Source organism: Rousettus aegyptiacus, unplaced genomic scaffold (genome assembly GCF_014176215.1).
Source record: "Rousettus aegyptiacus isolate mRouAeg1 unplaced genomic scaffold, mRouAeg1.p scaffold_m13_p_3, whole genome shotgun sequence".
Classification (NCBI taxonomy): Eukaryota; Metazoa; Chordata; class Mammalia; order Chiroptera; family Pteropodidae; genus Rousettus; species Rousettus aegyptiacus.
Genome location: NW_023416306.1, coordinates 44,779,126 through 44,796,881, shown reverse-complemented (window position 1 = coordinate 44,796,881; position 17,756 = coordinate 44,779,126). Strand labels below are relative to the sequence as shown.

The window sequence follows — 17,756 nt, the reverse complement described above, 5'->3', positions numbered from 1 at the left end:
CCAGGTTATATGTCTTCTGGGTTTTCTTGAATGCAGCACATATGGGAAGAGTTTGTCTTGGAAGATTGGAAATGAGGACTTAAAAAAGAACTGATGCTAAGGAATACAAGGAACAAGAATGATATTATGAAGTGATCTTCCTGTATACATGCTAGATATTTTTTATATTACCATTTGACTCAAGCTAGATTTTATTATGCAAATTAAATGGAAATTTTAGTGATTATCCTGAGTTTGTGCTGTGTTAATTTAGCTATCATACCAAATTGCCAATCTCCAGTTCATGATATAACATATATATTATATATAAAGCCCAAAACATATGGAAGTGCCTTTATAAAATTACTCCTCCTTATGTCAGGTTATGAACATTTCTATACCAAAGTGATTTTTCACATTAAGATGGTGTTGGATTAGATTTGCCTACATGCAACAGAAACCACAAATCAACAGTGGCTGTTCACATAAGATTTTATTCTTTTATGTAAAAAGTCTGAAGGATAGCAAGCCAGGACTGGTATGGAAGGTCCACAAATTATCAGAGACCTACTCCTTCCAGCTTTCTGCATTTCCATCTTTTGGGTATGACCCAAGACAGCTGCTGGAACTCTGTCATGTCTGCATTCCATGAAGCAAGAAAAAAAAAAATAGAAGAGGGACCTTTCCCAGAGTTTGTATAAATTACTTCCACTTATGTCCCTCTGTCCAGAACTGGTCACTGGCCATATCTAGGTATAAGGGAGACTAGAAAATATAATCTGAAACAATATGAGTCTAGCTAAAATTTGCGGTTCTATTACTGTTAAAGATGGGAGGTCTAATATTGGGGGATAACATCTGCCTCTGAAAATGCAGAAATTAAGAGCAGGCTCTAGGGTCAGATGGCTTCTCTTTGATTCTTGGCTCCACTACTTATCAGGTTGTAACTTTGGTCAAGAGTCTAAAGCATTCCACATCTATTTCCTCAGGTATAAAGTGAGAATAGTAGAGTTTTCATGAACATTTAATGTGAAGATATTTTGAGTGGTGTCTGGCCATGTGCTATTGTTATTACCATTATCCCCATGATTACTGTAACTCACTAAGCTACAGTCCGTATAGCCTCTGGATTTTACTACTCTAGCCATAGAACGTAGTAGGATGCCTGGAATTTCATGGACATGAATGGATGAATGAATGAATAAGTCAGACTGAATGAGTTTTGAATTGTAGAACTTCTACTTTCTCATGGCTTACATGAGCATGAATTAATCCCTTTCAACATTATTTTCCCTTTAAAATGAAAATAAACTATTCCAAGTGTTAGTTCTTTCTCCTTTAAGATCCATTTTCCACCTCCTCAACCTTGCTCTTTGCCAAGGAAGCCGATTTTTCTGGGTTACATCAGTGAGCTCCCTTACCCTCTGGCTTCCCGTTGAGATTGGCCAGTGGAAGGCACTGACAGGCAATCGGAGGTGGGAGGAGAGTTAGCTTGGACATTTATTTCTATGGTTTCTCCCTGCAGGGCCATGGCTTGGCAGTGGCTGTGTGCTATAGACTAAAAGTTTGAGTTGCCCCCAAAATTATAATTCTGAAATCCTAACCCCTCAGTGTGGTGGTATTAAGAAATGGGTCATTTGGGAGCCCTCATAAATGGGATTAGCGCCCTTATAAAAGATTTCAGAGAGCTCCCTCCTTTTTCTGCCATGTGAGGAGAGGGTGGAAAATAGCCTTTACCAAACATGGAATCTATTGGCACCTTGATCTTGGCCTTCTCAGCTTCCAAAACTATGAGAAATAAATTTCTGTTGTTTATAAGCCACCTAATTTGTAGTATTTGTAACCAGCAATGGACTAAGACACTGTGCGTCTGTTCTGACAGCCACAGCTATCAAGTGGCCCTCTCTTTGCAGCTGTAGGTCTTTTAGGGTTCCAGTAGCTGCTCCTACCTTATGGCTTCGCACTATTGCTTTCCTCATGGCATTTCAATATTGTTTGTGATTTTCTGAATGCTGGCTACACTTTTATAAGTGCATCCTTCATTGAACTTTCTTCATTTCCCCCATTTGATCTTTTCATTCTGTGACCATGATTGATACACAACTCGCATTAGGTTGCTTTGAATATTTAATGAAATAGTGCATACAAGATGTTTGAAGCAGTGTCTGACACAGAATAAGCACTCAACAAACTTAAGTTCCACTAATGCTAATATTATCTGTTCTCTTTCACTTCTCATTATTTCATGTTTGGCAATATTTTTGTTTCATATAATTTTCAAAGGCGTTTATTGATTTGTTAAAGTATTTTACTACCAAAAATGATCAGAACATTCCTGAGGTTAATTTTAGGGTCAAACTTACACCTTAAAATAAAATGTGGCTAGTAGTTTTCCCCCCAAAAGATATGTCTTCTTTTTTGTTAACATATAAAATGCGTAGCCCAATACTGTGTCCTCTCCCATTGACTTGAGAACTTGGGAATCTAAGAAGAGTAGTAGTTGAGCTAAAGGTATAGGAATCAGAGCTGGGAAATTGGGCTGAGAGACTGGTGATTTAAGAGGTTGAGGTCTTAAGGACTAGTAATGAGAGAAGCCAAGGCTCTATTTAGCCATGGAGTAGACTGGAAAAGTAGGACCACAGACCATAGTTAAAATTACTTTGAGCAGGGTAGATTCCTAGTTATTACAGAGCCTTATTATACTGAACCAAAGGGGAACAAAGGCATATGACTGTAGCTATGATACTCTTGCAGTTGAAGTCTCCAAATTTCTAAACAGTGATTTCTCATTTTTAAAGGAAAATTTAATGGGATTAATATGAGCTGGGGCTTCGTTGCATGTGTTGGGGAACCTAATCTTCAGGCCTAGGGAAAATAATGGGTTCTTTTGGTGATGGTGAGTTCTGGTTTTCTGCTGTTAACCTCCACATTCATGATCTCCTAGAGTTTTGTATGAAACTATTCAATCCTTAGCATCCATTTTTGTTTCTAAGATCCCCTAGGTGTTACCCCATGATGCATCTGCAATTGATTTGAGTACATTTTGCAATCTTCAGATTTTCCTCATAATAATTACTTGATTGAATTATCATATAATAGAGAATAAATGATGATGATGCCATTGATGGTGATGATGATTGCATCTGAAGTCTAATATGATTTACAAAGTGGTCGCTACAAAAATTTTCTTACTCATGGAAGTTAAAATGTATTAACCTTGAGAAGAAAATAGAAAGAAGATATAATTAGTATTTAATGGAATGCAACACTTTCTAGTTCATAGAAACAATAATTTGATTTTTACTTTCCAATAACGCATAGTAAGGAATTGCCATTTTTACATATTTATGATGAAATAGTTAACTGCTATGAGATATCACTTATTTTTTAATGCCAATGGAATCAATAATTGAAATCAGAATGTACTTCAATAGAAACATATTTTAGTAACTCATCATTTCTTATAATTAATTTATTTTTCTTATATATGACTTCTATTTTTCTAGATCTGGATATCAGAAACACATGAACAAATGGCACAAGTTTTTTTGAACACAGAATTGGCTGAAATAAAAAGCAAACCTTTATTGAATGCGGAAACAATGAGCTCTGGGATTATTGAAAGGTATTCTCAATATTTTCCTTTGCTTACAGAACAGGCACATGCAGGAAAGGATGTATTTAAGTACTGAAGAGGTATAGTGACCCCAGCTGCACATTACAGGAAACATCAAGCACAGAAACACATTAAGCTTCCATGCTTTCTGCTGACGCCATTCCCTTTGTTTGAAATTCCCTTCCCTCACTTGTTTGCCAGTCAGCACTACTTAGTCTGGGGCCAGTTAAAATGTCATTTCCTCTTTACATGTTTTTCCTGTAGGAGTTCTGACCATCTAGGTTTGAATCCCAGCTCCATGATTTACTTGTGAAAGTTATTTGGTGTCTATAAGCCTCAGGTTGTTCACCTGTAAAATGGGAATTATAAAAGTATCTGCCTCATAGAGTTTTTCTGAAGTTTGGAGGAAATAAAGTATGTAATGTGCATAGAAATATTGCCTGAAGTGCATTAAGAATCAGGTAGGTGGTTATTAATCAGAATTAATTGTTCTTGTATCCTTGCCCTCTGAACATTTTATGTTACACATAACAGTTGTACATATGTACATCTCGTTATTTTTATGTATGTATGTTTCCCCTGAGATAGAGTTCCTTGAGGGTAGGAACTACTTCTTAGTTATATCTGTAGTCCTGCTACCTGATACAGTACCTTCCTGTGGAGGTGTGACTTTGTCTTATATTGTAATTATTGGAAAATGCAGTCAAAGTAATGACAAAATACTGAACTTTCCATTTATGCATTAGAACATTTTATTTTGGAAAGTGCATAAAAGTCACAAGCATGAAAATTCTTTAAAAGTAATTATCATGAAAATACAGCCCCAAGTAAGTTTTCTATGGCTTCGATAGTTTATAAATGTCAGTCTGACATGTTTCTAAAAATTGATATCTTGTTTCCAGGGACACTGGATTGCCTGTGACAGGCTTTGGAGCTCTCTTTGCTAGACACCCACCAGATCGGCGCAAAATGTGAGTACTCCTTAAACTGCTGCAGATTGCACAAAATGTTTTGTAATGATTCAGGAGGTTTGTTTGCAGGGATGCTTAAAGTGCTGTCTAATGTTCCTAAGCAGCCCTATGGAGAAAATTTGTGTGTGAGATATGCTTCCTTCAAGTATAAGTTATAGGACTGTTGGCTATTTTGTAGAATCTGCCTGAGGTGGGGACGGGGGGTGCAGGGGGTGGCTGCCCTAAATGATAATGCCCTACCTCATTTCACAATCACCTGTTATAATTCTGGCCAGGTAGTATAACCCTCCAGGTCTTAGCCTTGATTGTTTCAGCAAGGCTGGCCTGGCCTTCATCCCCCACAGCCTTACTGTATTACCTCTGAGTTGGCTGGAAGGTCCACAGGGAACATCCCCAGGCTGGTCCTTAAGGAGGTTGGGCTTCTGGCTTCCATCAAGGTGATGAACTAAAAACATTCCACTGGCTCCCTTGCCTGTGCGAAAATCTAGAATTTCCAGCAAAGACATGGAAAGGCAGAATGAATCCAGAGGCAGACTTTGAAAACTGTATCAAAATTCTGAGAAACTCCAAACAAAATAAAGGGCTAGAACAGGAGAAAACTAGGGAGGGGAAAAGGGATAAAGCAAGAGATAAAGTCTCTAGATGACGTCTTGGGCCAATCTAGGGTGGGAGCTGTGATCTCGGAGGGCCTGGCATAGATGGGAACTGAATGAGTCTTATCTATTAAGTTTAGATTATAGCTCAAAGTTGGATCTTCTGCAGTGACTTTGATTACCGTTTTTAGTCCAAGGCAGAAAATGAGACAGCCAGGGCTCTACATAATAGAGGATTTGATGCCAACAGCCTACTTCCCTGAAGCTGAGATCTCAGCATTGAGATCTGTAATGCCAGGCACGGATAGCCAGTAGGACCCTGAATTGTCTTCCCCAACTCTAGTTAGAGAAAATTATCTCAGTTATAGAAAAATTGGGCACTGCATCTTAAGGAGAAAGAAATGTCAGGGAAAACAAGTGGAGTTAAGCCCAGCAAACTGCAGTAGAGGCACTCAACTCATATTTCCCACACTCACAGTGAAGACACCAGCTGAGCCACACTTTTCAATAGATTATCATATAGTCATCAAAAGTGGAGGCAGCTGATAGTCTTAGGAATAATACAGATGAAGCTCAGTAAAAAAAAAAAATTATGACACATTTAAAGAACAAAACCACCATGAAGAATGAGATATAGGCAACCCCTCCTAGAGTAAGCAGACCCCATGGAAAAAATGGAACAGGAATTTAAAATCAGTGGAACAGAAAGTTAAAGTTTATTATTTAGGGAAATAAAGGAAACAACAGCAGCAAACATAAGGCAAAATAATAATAATAAAAATCATATTGACATTAATTTCCCAACGGCAGCATAGGATACAAGAGTATAACATTAAAGTATCAAAGGAAAAGAATTTTGAACTCAAAATTATTTAAATGTGAGGGCCAAATAAAGATATTTTTTGGTAGAAAAGGGCTAATTTTAGACTTACTATACTGCCATGAATAACTATAGAACTGGACAAAATATATTAAACAACTATTTTCAAGTGTTGGATAACAACCAGTGAGGCTCTGTGCTCCTTGAGATGAGAGGCGAGCATCCCATTCTCCCCTGACTCACCGTGAAGGTTTCCTGGCTGTGGTGCAGGCAGGCAAACCCAAGTGTACAGCAGTGTTCTTGTTGAACTTGGAGGTAGAAATAGGAATTTAGAGCTTCTGACATGACTGGAATTTGTAGGGCAGGGATTGGAGAGAAGGAAGTTTTGCGTGGAAGTGGGAATAGAAATCTGCATGGAGTTCCCCTCAAATGATTGATCAGGTGCTGGGCTCTGCATGCACTATCAAAATAGTACATATCCCTGGCTTTAAAAAATCAGCTAGAGCCGTCTGTAGTGGATTCTGAAATTTCACAATAGTATTCCCTCCTGTGTGGTAATATTGTGTAGTGGACTCCAGGGCTATGTTACCTGCCTTCACATCCTGGCCCTGCCACTTACTAGCTACGTAATCTTGGGCAAGTTGTATAACCATTTTATAGTTCAGTTTCTTCATCTGTAAAATTGAGATGATAATTACATAGGAACCCATGTTATAAGTTTGTCGTGATAATTAAGCAAGTAAATATATTTAAAACAACTGAAACAGCAACTGATGCATACATGGTAAGTGCTACGTGTAAGTCAGCTGGGCCAGATACTTGTCAAGCCCGCAGTCTAGAATTCATATCTATCAGCTCAGGGAAATGATCTTGATTTATTTAACTGATGATTTATACCTTCCATTTTCTCTGTTCTTTCTTTGTGGAAATTATTTGGATGTTAGATTGGTTGGCCTGGTCTTTTAATTGTCCTGTCTTTTCTATTTTATTTTTATCTTTACTTTACTTCACTCTGTTTCTTCAACCCTATTATTGAGTTCTGTTTTTTCTGAATCCTCCTATTCTTTTTTTTTAATAATTTTTAATTTTTAAATTATAGATGGCATATAACATATTAGTTTCAGAGATTAGACATTTATATAACTTATTAAGTGATTTCACCAGTAAATCTAGTACCCATCTGACCCCATACATAGTTATAACAGTACTAATGACTACATTCCTTATGCTATACCTTATATCCCCATGGCTATTTTGTAACTACCAATTTGTACTTCTTAATTCCTTTCCTTCTTTAACTTACCCCTCTAACCATCCTCCCATGTGGCAACCCTCAAAATGTTCTCTGTATCTATAAGTTTGTTTCTGAATCCCATTCTTTTTATAAGAATCTTTTTGTTTGTTTGTTTTATGACTGCAATATCTTTTCTTATCTATCTGAGATGTTAATGATACTTAGTTTTTCTTTAATTTTTTTTTTTAAATCCACACATAATCTCTATTTTCTCCAAGATCTTTCTCGTTTCTGTTTGTTTTATTCATTGGTAGGTATCCATTTTCTAATCCAGAGATTTTCTTTAGGCAATCTATCCTTGGTTTTCTCTTCATGATTAAAAGATGAGGCTTGGAGCCTGTGAGTGAGGCTTGTTGACTTGGAGCTTCACTGGAGGGGTCTATGTGGGTCTTTTTTTTTTTTTTTTTGCAGATGCCCAGTGTCAGTATTTTAGTCTTTCCTTGTGGGTTGGTCATATTTCCCAGAGGAAGCTCCCTGAATCACCCATCTGAAGGGTGAGGGGCTGGTACCTGTGTAATTGGAGTGAGGAGGACAATTGGCTGGGACATCAATATTAATCTTTCATTGTTAATGGTCACTGAACCATGCCGTTGATCTAGGTCTTTCTTTTACCCTTTGTAGTGAATAAATTCTTAGCTTCCTGCTGGAGTAGGGGAAGGACAGTAACACAGCAGTAGGAAGTGGAATTGGGGCTTGGATTTCTAAGTGCTTCTCAAACAGCTCTCCCTAAGTCATCCTTTGCTGATTTAGGACTCAGCTTTCTCCTAAATCAGAGGCCACTTCTCCATCTTCTCTTTAGCTTTTAATATTTGTTTTCCTTGTTCCTTTTCCTGTTTTTCCTATTCTTATGGATTTATTATTTTTTAAAAGTCTCTTTAATGTGGTTTTAGTGGAACTTTCTGAGTAAACATGATGCCACATGTACATTCATTCTTAACTCTGAAGTCATCAAATCTCATCTGAAATGTCACCTCCTCCAGAGGAGCTTCCCTTCCTACTGTCACCTCCAACCGTGTGGTAGGTCCCTTGGGTGTTCATAGCACTATGTATTTCTTTTACTCTAATACCATCCCTCTTGGTTGCAATTAATTGCATTCTTGTTTGTCTTTCTTGCTAAAGTCAGTACTCTGAAGAGCAAGACTGTCTTAGCTCTATTCCTAGTGCCTAACAGAGAGCTTGACCTTCAGCAGATGCACAATAATTATTTCTTGAATGAATAAATTATTTCTGATCTTGAACAGCAAATTAAAATGGAAAAGGGGTATGGATAATTCTTATCTCATTTGATTTAGGGCTTCGAGGCCTGAGGAACCAAAAATTATTCTAAATTCCATTCTGGTTAATGCATTGGAAGACATGGTCTCTTAGAAAATTAGCCCTTATTGGTTTGAATTACCAAAATTACTTGTTTATTTTGTTTGATTCATGAGTATTAACAAGGAAATAAAAACATGAGCACCTTCAACTATTCTCTGCTAATTTTATATGCAATTCTTTCTTTCAGTTGATGTACATTAATTACAGGACATTCCATACAATAGACTGTTGTGATATTTTAGAATCTGCTCTCTCAAATATTAAATATTCTTCTGCTTCTTGCCAACTGTACAGCTGTGGAAGTTAAATGTCAACTTTAAAAGGCAATGAATAAAAATGACCTTGTTCAATAGACCAAAATAATGTGCTTCCAGCTTATAAAAGAAAAGCTGTAATCATAATGTAAATTTAAACTTCAAGTTACCCCTTAACAAAAAAAAATTCAGAATACAGATATAGCTTTGTTATTAAAGGAACATTAGTCGGATGCATTTTTCTTAATTTTTAGATAACATCCATTATGTTGTGATGACATTTGGCAGTCTGTTTCTTTTCTCACAACTTAAACAATAGCCTACTAGTTTATTTTGAACCAATATGAAGAAGACACAACACGTTTACTCAAACTGGCAGCAAACATCTCAGTGGAACATATTGAAAAGCAGAACCACTAGAATCCTGGGTACCACTGGACTTATCACTCCTGACCTTAACTAGAGAATAAGGCTCTGTGGATAATTACTTCCATAGAAGTCACAGATGGAGAAGTTTTTAAAATTATAATCTAGTCATGTTGAGACTAAAAGTGATATCAATGACTTAAACTTAAAAATGAGATTTATATAGTTCGAAATTATTTAACTCAGTTAGAAGTAGAACCATCATTTCTCTTGAGAGTTGATTGCTTTGCAAAAATGAGTTTCCAAGGAATTACACTGGACAGAGATGTAAGGGGTGAGAGGCAAGGAGGCTTAAAGACATCTTAGACATTAACAGCGTTCTTATGGTCTCAAACAGTTACAGTTACATGCTTAGGAGTGTCTAACATTCCTTACTTTTACTACCTGGATAGAGCCATTAAAGGTGTAGAAAAGTAATAAGAGACACATTTCCTTTAAGGTTCATAGGAAGAGTGGATGAGAACATGAATATAATTAGTGAGTTAAGAGTCTTTCTTGCCCTCCTTTCACTTAATTTGGAAGTATACTTTGAGAAACAGAAAACTAATTCACTCATTATAAGAAGACTCCTGGATATGTGATAATCTAATACAAAATCATTTTACAATTTGTCTATATAACCAGACAGTTATAGCTGATTCCTTCTAGGAAGTAAGGTTTTTCACATGTAATGTCTGTACTGCATCTATAACCATTAAACAAACAACCAGAAACTAAAACAATAGAACAACAACAATGACAAAAACAAAACAAAACAAAACATAAAAACATATCAAGCAGATACAATTTTGTAAAGGAAGTGTACTATAAATATAATTTTAAGATCTTATTTCTCAGAAGCGCTTATTTAAATATGCATAAGCAACCATGTGTGATCCTGGGGTAATGGTTTACAGAGAAGTTAGTTTTTCTGACAGGGAAAAGCCAGCTCTGCCATAGACTATTTTCTGGGTGAGAAGTAGGCCCATAGGAGTCTGTGTCAATTTGAGGGTAGTCCAGGAGTACTGACCACCTACTGGAGGACGGAGAGGTACTCAAGGTAGACCTCTTACAAAGTCAGCCCTAACTAACATGTCTTGACATTTTTAACAAATTCATTGTCTCCTGGTGGTAGTGATTAGCATATATTGTTGGAGTTTTATGATAAATGTGTCATTTCCAGAATTCGTCAAAACATTTATTACAATCCACATGACTGGAGGAGAAAGAAATTGTGTTTTGGATCACTGGGTAGCTTTTTGGACATGATGTGGGTTTTCAGAAAGGGTATGGTATGAGAAAATAAGAAGACATGGGTTCTACTCCTGGACCTGCACTGAAACTGCACTGTGACCTTGTGCTCACTTATAACCCTCCCTGGGCTTCAGTTGTTTCCATCTGGAAAATGAGAGTATTGATCCAAATAACCTGTGAAGTCCTTTCCTGCTCTAAAATTTTATGATTCTAAGGAGAAAGGAATCTGTAGTCACATAGATGGACAAGTTAAATCAGGCAAAAAATAATTCAGGCAGTTAAGTTTTCACTGTTGGCATAGAGCACTTATCCACATGTGTGTGGAATGATTACTTCACTGTAGCAGTAGCAAGCTTAAGCCACAGTTTAAACTCTTTCAATTTATTCTTTCCATGGGGGCATGCAGCATCTCTAAAACCTTTGGCACCCTTCAGAGTGATGAGACTGCATATGAAAAGGAAGAGAACTTACTTTCTTTTATTTTTTTCTTTTCTCAAAGTACAGTGGAAGGCTTTTACTTTTGTTTCTGCTCAGGCACTTGTGTGGTGGGTTCTCTCTTGGTAAAATACAACATTTTTCCAAAAGAAAAAAAAAGGTTTAAAAAGTTGCCTTGTCGTGACAATGATGAGGGTAATGACGTAGAAAATGTGAAGAGGAGAGTGGTATGGTGGTGAAAAGACCACAGAATGGGAATGAGACAGACTGGAATTCAGTTCTTGATTCCCCATCTCAATCATTGTTACACCTTTTGTCTTTCTTCTTTTGTACAACGTTGTCTCTCCCATTCAATGTAATCTAATTAGGCCATAAAATGGGTGGGCTGATTGTGTTCCCTACTCCTACCTCCCCACAAGCCCAAGAATTGGTACCCAGGTCAGGACAATCAGAAAGCACTCTAGGATAATAACTGGAGTTTGGAGCAAGATGCTCTCTCATGCTCCAGGTAGCAAGTTTACAGAGGGTACCTTGCAGCTGGGGGAGCATCTATTTGTAAGTGAAGTGAAGCAGAAATATGGAAACAAACAGAGTTCTGATAACATTTTTTAATGTGTGCTGGAATTTTCCTTTTTTTTCTTTATGGAGTTTGAATTGAGTTTCTATAACTTATAACCTTAAGGGTAATACTAAAAATAGCAAACACTTATATGCTTGCTTATTATGTGCTTGACACTATTCTAAGCATTTTACACATGCTAATCATTTACTCTCTACAAAAACTGTGAGTTGACTCCATCATTATTTGCATTCTATGGAGGGAAAAACAAAGGCATAAAGAAGTCAAATAACATGTTCAAATTCTCACAGCTGGTAAGTGATAATGACCCAGGATTTTAACTGAGACCGTCTAATTCCAAAGCTCATGGTCTTAGCCATTTTTCTATGATGCCTTTTTGAATAACAAGCCAACCAGGAGAACTCTGAACATCACTTTCCTCTGTAAATATGGAGATGATAATTGCTACTTGTAGTCAGGCTGGGCCTTGACCACTAAGCTCATAAAGGAATTACTGGGGAAGAGTTCTCTTTTGAAATTTCTGGAATCAAATTTTCATTTTTCAAACAACCTAGGCTACTCATTCCTCAGATAATCCTTGGTCTTGACCTGACACTTTTCCTCATCGAGGCAGAAATCCTGCTTGAGGACATATCACTTATTTGGGCTCCCAGGAATGGGTGGGTGGCTTGGCGAGTACTGAGTAATTGATAGCTTTTCTAGTTCTCCAAATTTGCTGAAATGATTTCAGAGCCAACCAAAATGCTATTGCTCTTTGCATTACTCCTTCAAATACAGTGTCCTTCCTTAGCTGGTGTATTTTGAAGCCATATGGCTAAGTGGGACACTTTTCCATTCTTTAATATTCAGAGTTTTGACTCAGGTCCTGACTTGAGCTGTATGCCTTGGCACAGGAGTATTTTAATGGTGGGTAACAATAACCTATTCTATTGCTATTCTTGCTGGGTAATTCAAATAATTTGATAAGAAAATTTGTGTGAATGTACTTCGTATGTACCTGCTAGAGTGTGGGCATTACAATAGATTAATGGCTGCCCATTTTTATGTCTTTATTGAATCTAACTTCATTGAGTCGTTATTCAAGTTATACCTATCAAGTTGAAGGTTTAGGTTTTTTTTTTGCATATTCAGGTGGGCTCAATGTGACTCTTGAAATAAAATTTTGAAGCTAGGCTTATTTGATTTACTTATTGTTCTCACTAGTATCTAGAGCTGGCCTTGAATAATTCCTTCCTTCTCTATACAAGAATACCACCTCTCCCATCAAGTAGCAGAGGTTATTTGCCTGCCCTCTGAATCTGGGCTGGTCTTGTGACTGATTTTGATCAGTAGAATGTGACAGAAGTGATGTTCTGGCACTTCTGGAAGCAGACCCACTGAAGTGGACTGGTAGATTCTATTTTTTGATTCTTAGATTCCAGCTGACATACTGTGAGAAGTCTAAGACATATGGAGAGGGCATGTGTAGGAGAATCAAGCCACTGTATTTGATAGCTCCAACTGAGCTCACAGACAATAGGCAAAATAAATTGCCAGCCACGTGTATGAGCGATCTCTGACATTCTAGTAGTCAAGTCCCTAGATGCCTGTGGCTCTAACTGATATCACCTGGAGCACAAAAATCACCCAGCTAAATCCAGTCATCCAACAGAATAATCAGAGATAATAAAATTATAGTTATTTTAAGCTACTAACTTTTAAGCCATAGCAATAGGTACTCGAAATAATCTTCATGTCTCTAACTACCATAATTATATGACTATTTCTACCATTGTTTAAGCTATATGATAGGCCTATGTATAATGGCCTATTTGTCATTGCTAACTCATCAAAGGTGCAAACAGTTCAAACTTTTGGGACTGATGAGCTAATAAAATGAGTGTGTGGTAAAGATTTTCAAAATGTCATGGTTGTGTAATTTATATTTAATTTTCACATTTTCTTATATCCCATGTACAAAATGATGAGTTGGCACTACAGTATTTCTTTTTATATAGTATTGAAAATGTATGTGCTTGTAATAAAAATATTATTTGTTATAATTACTTAAAGTCTTCATTGGATGCCAGTGGATAGTACAGTACTATGAGTCTTTGATCCATGGTGGTGGTTTCACAGGAATAAGTAGTTTCCAGAATCACAGAAATCTTGCTTCTACCCATATTTAACTTGATTCCATATAAGGCACTTATATAGTTCAATTATTACCCTAACATGTAATCTTTATATCGTTCTTTCAAATGGCTTCCAAACTTATTAAGCTAAAGAAATTACATTTGTCCAACATATCTGAATTCATTCTTTTGATATAAACTTTTAATGAGTGCCTATTATGTACTAAGAACGATTAAAAACTAGGAATATAGAGACAAAAGACACCCACGATTTTGAAGTAGCTCATTTGTCTAATATATGAGAGAAAAATAAGCAGTCAATAATTGTGTATCAGTCAGGAATATGCTCAGTTGAAAGTCATAGAAAACTTAACTAATAACAACTTGAAAATTAAGGAATTTGGTCACCTGGCATAAAATATAAGGGAATTTAAGACTGGAATGGCAGCTAAATATTGCCATTAATGATTCAGGGTATTTTTTGTTTTTCTTCTCTGTGAGTTTTGTAGGTAGCTCTCAAGCTTATAGTCTCAAGATGGTTGTTTTGCCTCCCAAAATCAATCTGTTCAGAAGGGAAGAAGTGGGAAAAGGAAACTCTCTTTGGGAACTTCATTCTTCATTTATTAGATAGACTGACATAGCTGCTCTTGGCTACAACAGTGTTTTTAGCTTCTGCTTAGAGAAATACAAGGAAAGGGAGATTGCAATAGCTGTTGGATGAGCCAATCTATACTCCACAACATTCTAGGGTGAACACGGGATGTAGGAGGACATAACTTGGATTTTAAAGGTTAGGAAAGGCTTCCAGACAGAAGTAATACCTGAGCTGAGTCATGAAGTATGAGTTGGACTTGGCCAGTTCAATAGGCAGAAGATACAGGAAATAGCAAGGCAGGGAGGAGTGGGACCTATGTTGGCCATGCCAGACTCAAAGGGTACAAGTTTGCAGTGATAACAGCTAAAGTTGGAGAGACATGTAGGGAACAAAGCAAGCAGGGCCTGAAAACTATGTTAAGGAATTTGGACTTTATTATGCAGGCTACAGTGAAAGCTTTTCAAGCAATGTGTGAAGATGATCAGATTTGTATTTAGAAAGCAGAAAACAAATTGGTAGACAACTGAGACTACAGTCAGAAGACTATTGAACTAATCAAAGAAAGACATAATAAGGACTTGACCTTTGATGGTGGTGTGGAAGGAGAGAAGGGTTCAGATTTTAGACATATTAAGGGAGAGGAATAGACATTTACTTGATACATGATTAATTGTGAAGGTAAAGAAGACTCAAGGTTGATGTCTAGGCTTCTGGCTTAGCCAACTGGGGGTTAATGGAGCCATTTATTGAAGTAGTAAAGATGAGAGGAAGAGCATGCTAGATTATTAATAGGTGGATTTTTGAGACTGGAGCAAGAGGGAACTCCTCGATCCAGACCCAATTGCTAATATAGTGCCTCCGCCTCCAATTTCCACTCTTTCAATCCATTCTCCACCCTGCGGCTTGAATAATCCAATTAAAATGCAAAAAGAACCATGTCCTTTCACTGTTTGATTAGAATCCTTACAGCACTGCCTTTTCTTCTAATGTTAATGGGCACATACTATATGTCTGGCAATGAGCTAAGGGCTTTATGTGCCTAACTTCATTTAATTCTCGTTCTCTGAGATAGATGCTACAACCAACTCCAGAGAAAAGGGGCTCAGAGCGGTAGAGTGACTTTCCAAAAGGTCCTTACCTAGAAAGCACCAGAGCCGGGTTTCAAATTTTTATCTGGTCTGTTTGACTGCAGAGCATATGTCCTTACCCACTGTAGTACATTGTTATTCATGCCTAAATGTATATAATGCTCCATATCCTTCAAAATACTTTTACATACATTATCCACCGCTGCCTTCCTCCTAACAATCATATAAGGTCATTTGGGTAGGTGTTTTCTTAACTGTATAGAGGAGGAAATCAAAGCACTGAGATCCAATTCCTCATTAATTAATAAATCCAACCATCTATTCTATAATTATTTATGGAACAAATACTAATGGAGGTTTTAAGATACAGAGGGTTCAAGTGACTTGCTGAAGGCCTCGTGACTACTTAGTGGTAAAGCAGAGACTAAGTTCTTTGAATTCACAGTTCTATTTTTGATGGGAAGGGAGAAATGCTTCCCAAACTGCTAGGGAACTTAGCAAGGACTTGGCTTTGATTAGGAGCTAAAGAAGATTCAAATTGTCCTCCATTTTATCTTTCCTCTCTGTCTCTTGCCCATTAGCTTCTTAGAAGTTGATTTCTAAAACATAGGCCTAGCATGCAGCAGCTGTGGAAGAACTATCAGATTTGGTGCGTGTGGCTTCATTTAGTAGGTAGAGGAGGAGGAAGTGACAGGGATGTTCATTTCAGCACATTATGAGATTTAAAAAAAAAATGATTATTGCTGTTAAGAATGAGACAGAATTTCTCAGAATGGTTGTAAGCTCCCTACTTCCCTCCTACCACAGAGTCAAGTAGATACCATGCCCCTCTGTGGTTATAGTCGTCCTGAGTAATGAATGTTGCTTCTGCTGCCAGCGATGGGATTAATTTCAAATTAATTCTCTGCTACTGTAAGTCACTTACTCAGATTCAGACTCTGAGGAGGGACCATATGATATGCTAAGTAGATGTAGCATGCACTTCTTCTGGCTACCAGGAAGCTAGGAATGCAAATATCTGCCCCTCCTCCAGAAAAACAAAAAACAAAAAAACAAAAAAAAACAGAAAGGAAGCAGTTGATCTTTAAAGTTCTTGCATATTTAAAAAACTGATCTCATGAGTTTTGGTGCATCATGCTGTCATAGATCCACAAAAGGTACCACTGATGTTAGTGCAGGTGAAGGTATTTTAACTAGTACCATGGCTTTAATGATAACTTTAGTATCAGACTTCTTTTCCTTTCTCATCTTACAAAACATCTCTACCTTATAGCCATTAAAAGTTAAAGATGACATGTGTGGCAAAATGTGGGTGGTGCTGGGTGAAAGCTGTCAACTTCCAACAGTGTTTACAGCATGGCATTACCCTAGTGAGTGTACCAGAATCCTGTTTTCAATTTTACATTTTAAGAAAAACCCTTTTATCCATGCTTCAGAATTTGTCTGACTCATGAAGACTGACTTGTGGTCATTAAACTTATACAAAAAGCCAGAATTCTAATTAATTAAATAAAATGTTCAAGCACACCAGTCATATCAGCCTAATAAAGGCAATCTTTCTCTTGGTTAAAAAACAAAAACACATATAAGAAGCCAAACTATAATCTGAATGTTGTTGTTCAGAGTGTTTGGATAGAGCAAGGTAGTTATATGGTTACCATGATCAATGGCCTTGGACTTTGATTGCCTGATTATAATAGTCAGGACTCTTTTCAGCTGTTACACAATTAAAATGAGCTAAAAGGAGGAGTTCATTAAAAGAGTACTAGAGTACCATATGGAACTCCGGGAAATTCTATGATGAGTTGAGCTTCAGAAACTACTGGAATCGGGACTAGAAAACCTCCAGGACTCTCTTCCTGTTGTCTTTGTTTGCTCCCTCTGAGGGTAGGGATGTTACACCACGTGGTTCTCATCACCAGAGGGTGGCCCTTTCCCATTGGTCTCTCTCAAGAAATCCCACGGGAAAGCCCTGACCAGAGACGGGCTGGAAGCTGATATTTGGACTTACCAGCAGTGGTAGGGGTGGAGTGGTAAACAGGGGCATGAGGCACAGGCTTGTTCCTGGTGATTCCAGTTTTTGTTGGCTGCCATAGGTCTGAGTGCAGCACTGACATTGATAAACTCCATCTCGGCCTCTAGAACTAGAGAGGCCTACTTATGAGCTAGAGGACCTCTTCCCCAGGTTGATGCCTAGAATCAATACCTCTCTTATCTGTCTCACCTCTTGTTTTCTTGAATTTCTTTGAAGGCCAATTCTGTTCTGATAGATTGTTCTTTCCTTATGTTCTTTATTCAATTACAGCCTTAAGCTTTCATCTAAGAGGAGGATTTATGTTGATTTTCATATCTTTTTTCTCAAATGACTATCTTATTTCAAATTTGATGAACTATATCACTTAAAGATTGTTGTCCAGTTCTTCAGATTTAAAAAAAGTATG

At 37.3% G+C, this 17,756-nt stretch overlaps 1 protein-coding gene across 4 annotated transcripts in view; it reads left to right on the top strand.

The window, feature by feature from the left end:
- The window catches only part of CUNH9orf135 (chromosome unknown C9orf135 homolog), an 83,503-nt gene that overhangs the window by 29,753 nt on the left and 35,994 nt on the right, over positions 1 to 17,756 (top strand). For all 4 annotated transcript variants that reach the window (XM_036217629.1, XM_016135525.2, XM_016135527.2 and 1 more), the window contains 2 exons: positions 3,486 to 3,604; positions 4,498 to 4,566. In XM_036217629.1, the coding sequence (XP_036073522.1) occupies positions 3,486 to 3,604; positions 4,498 to 4,566 (188 nt within the window). The remainder of the gene's footprint in view (positions 1 to 3,485; positions 3,605 to 4,497; positions 4,567 to 17,756) is intronic.